Below are 12,368 nucleotides of genomic sequence, written 5' to 3' on the forward strand. Positions count from 1 at the left end.
CAACGGAGGCGATCGAGTCTTGTAGGGAAAAGTGCGCAAACCTCTGCAGAGTGTACAAACTAATCATGGTTAGCGTGTCCCCGTTATGGACAATCTTGAGTATCTAGTACTTGGGTTATCACATGTATCTCATCACTTTTAATTAAAATTGTTGGGTTGTTAATCACTTTAATTGGGATTAAGTTGGGGTTACCTTCTCAATGTTTCAACCACCATGATAGTTAAATTAAAATATATTCCTTTGTTGTAGGGAAAAATTGGCTTTTCGCAAAAACTATAACCCTAGAGCTTTCCACCAGCCAAATATGCATGTAGTATTAGCATTATTCTGTCCATGCTCTACCGTGTTATATTGCCAGCATATTCGTTGCTATGCATCACCATGATCTTGCGTGTGCGTAGGATTTTTTTGAAATTACTACGTTCCCCAACAATAAGAGGGGCTGAGCAAAAGCGGTAACATAGCCAAACAACAGTTTGCTAGGAAGGTGGGTTAGAAGCCTGACATGACAATGTGGAAGGCATGATATAGCAAGTGGTAGGTAGCGCGACATAGCAAGAGAGCAAACAACTAGCAAGCAAAGATAAAAGTGATTTCGAGGGTATGGTCATCTTGCCTGAAATCCCGCAAGGAAGAAGAACGAGTCCATGAAGAAGACAAACGAACGTAGTCGAACGGATCCTCACAAACGCGACGTTATCGGAACTAACCCGAAGAAGCAACACCGGAAAGAAGCAAACAACATGATAAACGACCATCACATAATCATGCCATGATGCACAACCAAGTATGATGCACGTCCGGTTTAATAAGGCATGGCATGGCAAAGTGCACAAGCAAAACTAAAAGTTAAATGGAGCTCAATATGCAACGTGTTGCATATTGACGAAACACCCGCATTTAATTATTTAGTTCTCTCCCGTTTAAACTACTCAACAAAACTAAATGTTGTTTAAACATGGCAAGAGGTGGAGCATAAGTAAACTAAACATTTAGGCAAGTTTAAATGAGGCCAAAAATAACAAACAACAATTCCGGTAAATCCCCATATGCATTTAGCAATTTAATGCAAACAACAATTTTAAACATTTTAAATGTTATTATCATGATGCGGATGTCATATGCAAGTTTATGCAATTTTATGAAAATGTTGTCATGAGCATGATATGAAGCATTTGTCATCGTGATGGAAACGAAAGGGGTGCCACGGCAACTAATCCAAAAATGATGCCACGACAACATATCGGTTCCGGTAACTCGAGTGAGATGCCGATAAAAAGAACAAGTGTGCGGATGTGTGGAATGAGTTAGAGATGGTGGGGTGATCCCGGTTACCGGGTGTCCCATGTGTCGGTGGCATGGCAATCGAGGGTCGTGCACAAAACAAACGAGCACGGTGCAAACACGGGGTTCATCTCGTACATCACATGCATTCGTTCACGGGCGTCGTCTCGGTGGTTATACCTTCGAAGTGTGTGTTTTGAGGCAGTTCAAAAACGTCGAGGAAAGTAGTCGTTTCTCGCGACGATAGTGGAAGTAGGGGGTAGACGTCAACGGTAGTTGTACACGGGTCTTCGGCGACGGTAGTGATACACGTTTTCGTAGAAGTTCGGGGTCATCGGTAGAGGTACTTGTCGCATCACCGGGCGTATTCGTACCTGTTTCGGAGAGGAACTTGGCATATCCATGTACTTGGCGTTCCGGTGCGGTACTTGGCGAATCCAACATGTAGGGGTACACTTGTTGAAGCAGGACTTGACGAAATCCATCTAGAGATAGCCGTACGTGGTCGTGCTCATGTTGACGTGCAACACGATGGTCTTGACGGATCGTAGTTGGACTTGGCGGTCTTGATAAAATGAAGGGGTACTCGGCAAAACCTGTTCTTCGGAGGTCGACGGTAGTGGTTCCCGTATTAACATGGTGTGGTTGTGCTTGACGGGTCCGGTCTTGGCGTGCGAACGAAGGATCACAGATGCATGGGGGTGCAAGTGGTGCCGAGGTGGAACTTTTGCAGCGATCATGGAGAGCCTCGGGGCTGCATCTCGGCGATCCAACGACAGGAAGCGGTCACGGTCTTGGCGACGGCGTACAACAGAGAGCGGAGAGGTGCTCAGGGAAACCGGAGCAGAGCAAGGTCCGAGGCGAGTTGGGGGCGAGGCGCTCCTGGTCGCAGCGGCGCGGCGCCGGAGCATGGGCTCGTCGGCCGGAGCGGCACGCGGCCACGGAGGAGAGGGAGGACGCGGCGGCCAGAGGGGTTGCCAGCGCGAGCATGCGAGGGGGCTGGCGGCGCGAGGTGGAGGAGAGGAGCGCTGGTCGTCGACGAGGGCGACGAGGAGGTCCGGCGGTGCATGAGAAGAGCAGCAGCAGAGCAGCTCGGGCGCAGAGGCTGCTGCTCGCCTGAGTTGATGGCCAGCGCGGCGGCATGGGAAGGAGGAGCGGGTGAGGAGGTGGCTGAGGCAGGAGGAAAGAGGCATGGGAGCAGGCGGGGCTTCGCGAGGAGGACGAGAGGGAGCCGGGGAAGGAGAGGCCGACGCAGTGGAGATGGGGATCGAGCAGGGCTCTCCCTGGTGCGATGTGTGAGTGTGTGGCGGCGCGAGGGGACGAGGAGGAGGGGTGCAGGGATCGCTAGGGTAAGCAGCGGGGCTGGTTGGGCCTTGGCCTTGGGCCGGCGCGTGAGGGAGGGAGGCCTAGCTGGGCTGGAATGGCTGTTGGGCCTCTTCTCTCTCTCTCTCTCTCTTTAACAGAAAAGAAATTAGAGAGAGGAAAAGAAAGAGATGGTTAGGGAAGGATTTTGGGCATGGGGGTTATTTTTCCGGACTCAAAAAAATGATTTTTATCCAATAAAAATAGAAGTGGCATGATCAAAATATAAAAATTCAAATTCATTTGAATATAATTCAAATGGTTTTGAATTGGGACTAGGTTTTCGAAGAGTCCAAAAAAATGTTGAGTTTATTGGTGGAGCTTGGAAAAGTGACGAAAGAATTTTATGGGCAAAGTTGAGGTCAAGGATTTGGATAGAAAGGCATGGGATTATATTTGCACGTGTGTTATGGTTAATTCCAAATTATTGGAATATTTATAATAGCTCCCTAAATACTGGGATGATATGTTATAAAAAGAACTCATCATGTGAATTCCCTTGGTTTAAATAGATCGAAAGATCTATGCAATTTATTTAGTTGAGTTAAGATGCAAAGATTAATGACATGATGACATGATGCAATGATGAATGCAACAAACCAACAACTCACATGACGAAACTCGAAAAACATGAAAGGTGTCTGAAGCTCCGATCTTGGGGCGTTACACATAACCAGATTAAAGTCACCATCAATCAGAGTGGGGTAGGGGCACTCCATGAACATGGAGTGAAGCTTTGAAATAAAAGCTTCTTTTCCTTCTTCATATGGAGACCCATATACAATGATGATTCTAAAAGTTGTATCATTACTTTTTAGTTTAAAGACACAACTAACAGAAAAGTCAAGATGTGACCAAGAAATGATCTAAAAATATCTGCTGACAAAGAAGATACATCTGACAAGAAATATACGACTGACGAAGTGTGACAAATTCCCAATTGTGGCAATAAACTCAACATGTGTAGAAAGAATTGTAGGCGACTAGCTTTAATTAACCGCTGACTAAATAGTATTAATTTTTTGCTAGAGCGTAACTGAGATTTAAGGTGAGAGGCTTATTTTTTGGATCGGAATATACAACGAACTTCAGATTTTTAGGCAAGACAAATCGAATGTTTTTCATAACAAATTATGTTTGTCAAGGGTAGCAAGCTTAGTTGGTGAGCATGGCAGCCAAAAAATTGCCATGCTCGCCAGCTACATTTGTCATCCTCATCCCAACATAAATTGCTATGAGAAACATTAGATTTGTCATGCTACGTCAGATTTTAGCATTTCCCTTTTTTTATTTCGAGGGAAGGGTGAGAGGCTAATTTTTCTTATTTTGTTTTATTTTTTTTTATCCTGCAAATGAGATGTACTGTCAATCTGCCGCACCATGTAAGCCCAGGGCTAAACAAGCCCACACTTCTTCGCCCACAGACAGTCTCACTGCCTTCTTCTAAGCACTCTCTTCCCGGATAAGAAGCGCAGCCAAAGCCCCCTCCGCCCAAAACCCCCACCGCGAGCTCTCTCCTCGCCCCGCCCATGGCGACCTCCACCGCCTCCTCCTCCTCTCTGACCGCCCCTCTCCTTGGCCCCAAACCCAGCCCCAATCCGCCCCCCAGATCCCTCCCGCTCCTCAGGTTCCCATCTCTCCCGCACTGTTCCTCCCCGCTTTCCAGTTCCAACCACTCTACCCTAACCATGTCCGCCTCGCAGGAATCGGAGGTGCGCTAGGTCCGTGGCCGCCTCTGCCGGCGGCGGCGGAGTGGGACTGCACGGGGCTGCTCACAGGCGCGGGATTTGGTCGATCAGGTGAAGTCAATTCCACTCGCTTCTTCTCTTTCGCGCTTCCTGTATCCTGTTAAACTCCGACTATGTAGTACTATTTCCGTTCTGCGAGCAATGGAATGGGGACTAGCCCGGTTCCAAAACGAAAAGGATGAAATCAATTTCGTGGCAGAAAGCCTTGTAGTTTCGCATCGTCTGTTTGGTACGCTGGACGAGGTTCAGTTGGGGATCTAAGGGTGCTGATGGCGCTGTGTGTGTGTGTCTGCCAGGGACGACTTGCTGATGCCTAGGTCGCCCTACTTCCCTGTGGAGGCCGCGGGGCAGGAGCGCGGGCCCTCGCCCATGGTAATGGAGCGGTTCCAGAGCGTCGTCAGCCAGCTCTTTCAGCACGTACGGGAATACTGGACTGTGTGCACAATTGTTTGATCTGCTCTTTAGGGCCTTTTTGCGAGTGTAATGTGCGCGCGTCCTGCTGCAGAGAATTATCCGATGCGGCGGTCCTGTGGAGGATGATATGGCCAACGTCATTGTTGCGCAGCTGCTATACCTGGACGCCGTTGATCCTAACAAGGTAAGTTGCGAAAAATGAAACTCTCTCCTTGTGCGCAGTTCCTAATTCCTGTCCCAGATGAATAGCTATCTTGGCAGAAGCTTTGTTATGATCTATTCATCCTAGCCTACTTTGGAATTGCTGATCTGTATATCAATTATCAAAGGATGTAGTGTGTTGCTTTAGCTTCAAGCACATTCTAGGGCCTCACACTACACGTAAGTGGAATTTGTGCTCGAAGTTGTTATTTCAGGTTAAGTAGAGTGGCACTGTGGTTCTTGGATGCGCTTCCTCTGTTAAATGAATATCACTTGACTTCGTAGGAAACAGTTCTATTTTTCTGGACCCTGGTTTGTCAATACCTATGTGACGAAGGTGCTGGAGTTATCAACTGTTACTGGTACTTTTGTATTGCTGCTACATCACAGTGCTTAGGTTTTGAGCTGCCTAGGTAGGCCTGGAATTGAGTATATATTCTTGTGATCTTGTGATGATGGTAAATTCAGACAAATGAATCTCTTTTCCTTCTGCCAGTTTCTTAGAGCATCTCCAGCCATTCGGCCCCCAGGGCGCCGAAAAAGAGCCGCCTGGGGGCGAGCCGATGCTAGATTGGCGCGTGGGGGCGACTTTGTCCCTAGTCGTCGGCCCATAGGTCGCCCCGGGTTCGGCGATGTTCCGTACAAATATATGAAAACTCGGCGATTTTGGCACGAGCTCGGCGAAACTTCATTGAAATTTGTACAAAAAAACATGAAAACATGCAAACTACGCCTAGCCGCCACCGCCGTCGCCGTCGCCGTCGTCTACATGCCGAGAAGCCTGTAGAAGCGGGTGTAGTCGCCTCCGTCGCCATCATTGTCATCGTCGTCGCGTGCCTCGCCTGTGCCGCCGCCGTTCCTGCTGCAGCCCTGGCCAGGGTCGCTGACACGCGGTGGGGCGCTGGATGGCCCGGCCTCGGAAGGCTGGAACTACGCGTACGCACGGCGCTGGTGGCACACCTGCTCCCGGCCGAGGCGATGAGGGCGACGAAGCGCCGTCTCGCTGACTCGGCGGGCCCATCCTCTTTCGTGCCAAAACGCTCGCCCCGGCGCCCCCCAGCGCGCCGGGTTCGGCCTGGGTCCGCCGGCGCCAGTTTCGGCCCAAACCAGCGAAAAACGGGCTCCTGGGGGTCGGGGGCGCGACTGGGCCGATTTTTGGGCGCCGGCGCGGAAAAATCGCCTGGGGAGGGCCTGTTGGGGGCGCGGCTGGAGATGCTCTTATTCCTAGATCAGTAGTTTTCTGGTCAGAAGCTTTACTCTAGAATTGCTGATACGTATCCATTATCAAGGGAAGTAATAGCATGTTGCTGCTTTAGCTTCAACACATTATAGGGCCTTCTTGCACCATCAGCGGAACTTGTAAATTAAGCCAAGTTGTTTCTGGATGTAAAATAGAGTGTGGCACTCTAGTTCTTGGATGTGTTTCCTCTATTTAAGGAAACTACTTGATGTTGTAAAATAGAGAGGCTTCATTCTGCTTTTCAAGGAATGCGGCGGAAAAATCTCTGGAATTTATCTGGATATCTTTCCTACTGGAATTTATTTCTTAAAACTGTTACCGGTGCTTTCGTATTGCCGCCGTATCTTAGTGCTTAGGTTTTGAGCTGCCTAGGCAGGCTTTAGACTCGGTGATATAATTGGTTCTTGTCAATTTTGTGCAGGATATCATTATGTATGTGAACTCTCCAGGAGGATCAGTGACAGCTGGTAATAACGCACATTCATATTTGTAATCAATTTATTCTTTCTTAATAACATCAATTTATTTTGTTTCTATTAAGGGATGGCCATATTTGATACAATGAAGCATATCAGGCCTGATGTTTCGACAGTTTGTATCGGACTTGCTGCAAGGTACTCAGTACTGACATTTTTCTGAATTAGTCTATTAGAAAATAGATGATTGGTTCAGATGTAGGATGCTTTATAGTTTGCACATTGCATATAATCTTTATAATGGGTTTTGATTATTAAAACTAGGGATTCTGTTCCATTTTTCTGGATTTCACCTTTTGAAACAAGTACCTGTCTCCGGCTATTCAGCCTGCCCAGTTTTTTTTTTCTTTTGAATTTTTGTTATGCATCTTAATTCTTAAATCATTGATGCATGTTTATTCAGTATAACCTGCCCAGTGTAGGATTTTGGATTGATGAGTCTATCTTTATTGCTGCAAGTAAAATGTTGGTATTTTTGTAATTCTAGATAGCAAATTTTTTTTGCATGAGTGCATTTTATATCATATGTCCTTAATTAAGATGATTAGATTTTCAAATTGTATGATCGTAAAATCTGTCAAGGATGGCAAAATACGAGAGAGCTGCTTCATTGTGCATTTCTCATTGTTGAGGTTTTCTCACTCTGCAAATTTACCTTTTGCAGTATTTAGGTCGTATCCATCCGTGGAATGTTTTTTGTTTACTTTATTATTGTGTGTTATGTGACATTGATTCTTACACTTTCTTTTTCTATTTCCATTTTCAGTATGGGTGCTTTTCTACTTAGCGGTGGGACGAAAGGTAATATGAGTGACTGCTTACACTGTTACAGTACTAGATGTAGTCTACAGCTAGACTGACCTTCGTGCTTCACTGTGTGTATGTAATGCAGGGAAGAGGTACAGCTTACCTAACTCAAGAATAATGATCCATCAGCCTCTTGGAGGAGCCCAAGGACAAGAGACCGACCTTGAGATCCAGGTGAATTACCAAAGTGAAACTATGTCTGCTAATTTTAGACCAGGACAGCATCTGCGTGATGGAGATCTTTATTTTCCCATACATCCTTTGCTGCTTACTTAGTTTTGAGCACCAGCAAGCCACTCTTTTGGCTAAGCAGCAAGGCATATTGTTGCTTTGCCAGTCCTTTTAATCATGAATTGCATTTCCGTCAGGCCAATGAGATGCTGCACCACAAGGCCAACTTGAACGGATACCTAGCATACCACACTGGGCAGCCCCTGGATAAGATCAATGTAGATACTGACCGTGACTTCTTCATGAGCGCGAAGGAGGCGAAGGAGTATGGCCTTATTGATGGAGTAATCGTGAACCCTCTTAAAGCGCTGCAACCACTTCCAGCTTCCAGTTAAGCCATGCCGTGCACAAAATCTATGCCGCTCCAAGCATTTTTGTTGTGATCTTCTGGAGCTGTGTTTGTACCACGCTGTTTTCCTTAGTCTGGCTAGATGCTTTTGTAATTTCACGTTCTGAAGCTTTCACAGGTTGTACGGAACAGATGCACTACTAGAATGTTCATCGTTTGCGGTAAGATGTTTGCACGTGAGTCGACGTTGTTTTTGTTAGGGCCCTCTGCTTGGACACAAATTTTTGTTTGATATGGGGTGAGACTTAAGGTTTTGTGCGGATCCAACTATTCTTGAAGCACACTACTGTTTATGATAAACTCACCGCACAGCAAAGCAGCCAGTTTTGAGCCTCAAAGACTCGTCAGGCAACGTGATGTATCATGTATGTTCCTTCACCGTATTTCCTGTAATAGGGTCACACATCTTCTGCTTGATCTAGCCAGTATGAACTTCCCCTGCCAGATAAGTTCCCCTGCCAGATAAGTTCTACGGCAATTACTTTTCCCACCTGTGCCACAAGTTCGCTTACCAGGCATCAAGCAAACAAATGGATCCAAGTCCAAAACTGTCATCTGCCCAGCGTTATCTCTTCTGGTTTGGAGAAGCCATCAGCAAATGCTACGCTTTTCCTAATTCTGCGGCGAAAGCGCTCCCTAATTTTTTTTATTAATGAACGAATCACTTGTCATGTTCAGTTGCTTATATTTTCCTGAAGAAATTCAGCAATTATTTGCAGATAACCAAGAGGCCCTTTCATCCAGAACAAAGGTTACAACTTAAGGCACACACGCACACATATAATGAAATATCATGTATTCCATCAGTGCTACATACAGTAGGGTACGGGTAGTACCACCATCTCACTTCCAACTTCATCTATAGCTAGACAACAACCATTTACATTTCTTAGGGGGTTTATACAAGATATGGTAAGGATAACATAGCCGCACAGACGCATAATGCAGGCGCTCCTCTTATATCATCCACTTATGCACAAACCTACCTAAAACTTGCCCTCAATGTAACCAGCCAGGCCGTTGATTTTGAAGAACTTCTTTATCACAAGAGCCATGATAGCAAGAGTCAGCCCAAATGCAGCCAACGTCAACAATCTGTCATGCTTTGGCTTCTGGATTGTGACGACAGGGTTCTGCGGTGCTGCAACAACTCTTGGACCGCTATCCCTGGGGATTACATCGGACTGAGCTCCCACAATGTTTTCTGCAACTTCTGACTCCGAATCAGGCTTTGGAAGGTCAGTATTCGCAGAACCAGAGCTGGAGCCAGAAGTGTTGACACCTTCTGCTGCCTTGACAGCAGGTTCGCCAGAAGTGTCGGGTGCGGTCTTGTTAGTCTCCTCTTCAGAGCCAGTTAGCAGTTGTGGAACAGGTGGAGCTTTACTGAGCATTTGCTCATGGATCTGTGTTTGCAACAGTTCTTTGTGTCAAAGAAACAGAATGGGGCGTATTTAAGAAGTTCTTCAAAGTGTGTTGGGAATTTTACCTCATCAATTACACTTTGGCGTTCTGGGGAGCCGAATTTTGGTGGTGTTTCACGTGATTTGATAGCGAGTGCTCGTCTATCTTCCTTCTTGTAGTCCAGTGAACCCAATGCGCCACCAGGATTTGTTGGCATGAAAGCAATCAATGCTACTAGTGCTGTGCGTACTGCAACACGAATAGTTTGGCTCAGATGTGTATACATCATATGAACAAGAAAAAGGAAAAGGAAAAGAAGACACATATAATTATATAACACACTTTTAACAACCAAGGAAACAAAATTGGGATAAATCAAGAAAAATAGTAATTTATCAGTTCACAGATATGGTGATAAGATCCTCCGGAAGGAATAATGGTGAATTCCTATATGTAAAATTAGTAATCATTTAACCTGCTTTGGAGTCAAGACTAGACAATAAATGAAGACATAATTCCTTCCCTGACAAAATGTGAACAAACTAAGAACATAGATATTTTGGGAGACATGCTTGCAATCTAATCTTACAAGTCAGATGTTGGTTGTAACAATCAAGGTGGTTCAGTGATAAGTAGACCCAAGATTGCTTGCTTCACAACAAATAAGTATCATGACATATGAGGATGAATATGTTCCTCCTTTGGCTTATTATAGCGCTAAATACCATACCACAGGGCAATTACACAAAGAACCATCTCCTTGGCATCATGGTCATACAGTGTATGTAATATATACTACTTTATAGTGTATATACTACGAGATGATGTCCATCATATAAAGGTACATATGATAGCATGCAATATCCGCAATGTTCATGATATCGGTAACTGGTACCATATGGGTTGGGTGCTGAGTAGGAATAAATCGGCAAATCACCCTATTAACTGAATTTATCGGTAGGTTAACTGGGGCCATATCTATATATCCCAGGCTACATAGCAACATGCAATGTACTAAATGGATAAATATGCTACTATGCACATTAATGTAGCACGGGAAAGTGTTATAAACCTGCAAATTTAAAACAAAAGCATTAAGGTGTGCTCTAAATTAGATAGATGTGCACATCAGTACATACAATTACTAGATCTACATAGGGGAGATGCCCAGCATCAGCACGGCACAGCGGCCGCATCTACAGATGTAAACTCCTCTCCTCTTACATCAGTACATACTATTACTAGATATACAAATGATAAATGTCCAGCAATAGCAGCAGTTTTGGGCCAAAAAAGTGCCTATCAGTTAACTGGCCCAGCCAGTTAATGGCGCGAATAGGGCCTTTCCATATCAAGAAGGGGTCCGAGTAGCGATTAACTGGCGGATATTTGGAATATATCCGGTTCTTGTTTTAAGTTCAAGGGATGCCAGGGCTTATCATAGCAACTAACTTCTTTATATACTCACTACTACACATAGTCATGCTTTAGATAACCAATGAATAAGAAGATGAAAAAGGCAACTGTTACATTAAAAAGCACATGCCGGATGCCTCTTATATGACATTATAACAGCATTTAAAACATGCTGTAAAACAAACTAACTGTATTTGAGTTGTACTTTATTTAAGAGCTTCCTTGAGCAGCCATTTTACAAACAAATGAGCACTCACCACTCCACGATGGCTGCCAGTGCTCGGGGTGGTAATTGGAAATGCTCAAACATATCTTCTTCTGAATCTCGAATCTTCCACTTGGCTGCAGCATATAGATAAAGGGGAGAAGACAAAGCAAGATTTATCAACAGCTCACAAAAAGCATATGCTGAACTGAGACAGGGAAATTAGGACACAGCAATTTCAGACCGTGAGCAGCATGAAGGATGGTGGCTTGAACGGGTAGTCTGAGGGCAACTGGATCCGTCCATGGTAGATTCCTCCCTCAAATTCGCTGTCTCGGGGCCCCAGGATAGCAAATTGCCACTCAAAAATGTCCTCCTGCTCGGACAGAGGCATTGTAAATCATATGAGGCTATCAATGTCAACCAAATTGCGGCAATAAGTTAAGCCTAATAACCTATAACAATTTCATGCACACTCAGTTGCTCGGGATGTCTACAAAGGATATCTAAGGAATATCTGCCGCTACAAAGGATAGATAATGTTGATGATCAGACTACAATAATTACACGTAATGCAATGAGATCTAGAAGAAAATACAGACACGTCTAAATTTCCGCACCACGGAAACGCCATTAAAATCAACGCCATCGAACTGATAATCGATTAAGACCTAAAAGACGAGATCGGATAAAACTCAAGGTAAAGGCAGGAGAAGGGATCGGGATTGAAACCTCGAGGGGCAGGGCCATGAAATCAGGGGAAGGATTAGACTGCATCTCCTTCACCTCCTGCAGGATCCGCTTCACCGCCGGGTTACTCCGGTTGAACTTGCCTGTGGCTGCCATCGCCTCCGCCCCAGGAAACCTGTAGACTCGCCGCCGCTTACCGGGGCAAGGATGCGCCTTCGAATTGTGAATTGTAGGGAGGAGAGAGAGGGGGGGGGGGGGGGGGGGGGGGGGGGGGGGGGGGGGGGGCTGGAAGGAATTAGGAAGCGCGTGTGGCGGAGGAATTAATGGAGCGGGTCGACGTGTCCCTGTCTCGTGGGACTGGTGAATAGATTAGGCCCACTTGTCGGTGAGGTTGAGTTGGGAGGTGATGTGGATGGGCTCACGTGGCGCGTCTCTATTGGTGCTTGCGGCGTGGGTGAGTGGGTTAAAAGGAACCTTCCTATGCTGGTTGGAGGGTTTTTTTTGAGAGAGAATGCTGGTTGGAGGCTGAGAGAGAGAGGCTCA

The 12,368-nt window shown here is 45.8% G+C and overlaps 2 protein-coding genes across 2 annotated transcripts; one reads left to right on the forward strand and one right to left on the reverse strand.

Moving 5' to 3' along the window:
• The first annotated feature begins 4,080 nt into the window (after positions 1–4,080).
• LOC125551835 (ATP-dependent Clp protease proteolytic subunit 5, chloroplastic) lies at positions 4,081–8,293 on the forward strand. Its single transcript, XM_048715206.1, has 9 exons — positions 4,081–4,274; positions 4,351–4,446; positions 4,692–4,812; positions 4,901–4,993; positions 6,672–6,717; positions 6,792–6,864; positions 7,493–7,527; positions 7,619–7,707; positions 7,902–8,293. Exons 1-9 carry the CDS (start codon positions 4,177–4,179, stop codon positions 8,097–8,099), a joined length of 849 nt encoding a protein of 282 aa, XP_048571163.1. The 5' UTR covers positions 4,081–4,176; the 3' UTR covers positions 8,100–8,293.
• A 599-nt stretch (positions 8,294–8,892) lies between these two features.
• LOC125551834 (ubiquitin-conjugating enzyme E2 32) lies at positions 8,893–12,090 on the reverse strand. Its single transcript, XM_048715205.1, has 5 exons — positions 11,868–12,090; positions 11,380–11,511; positions 11,188–11,272; positions 9,600–9,763; positions 8,893–9,516 (listed from the first exon to the last, which is right to left on the reverse strand). Exons 1-5 carry the CDS (start codon positions 11,979–11,981, stop codon positions 9,100–9,102), a joined length of 912 nt encoding a protein of 303 aa, XP_048571162.1. The 5' UTR covers positions 11,982–12,090; the 3' UTR covers positions 8,893–9,099.
• Positions 12,091–12,368: the final 278 nt, after the last annotated feature.

This window comes from Triticum urartu, chromosome 4 (genome assembly GCF_003073215.2).
Source record: "Triticum urartu cultivar G1812 chromosome 4, Tu2.1, whole genome shotgun sequence".
Lineage (NCBI taxonomy): Eukaryota > Viridiplantae > Streptophyta > Magnoliopsida > Poales > Poaceae > Triticum > Triticum urartu.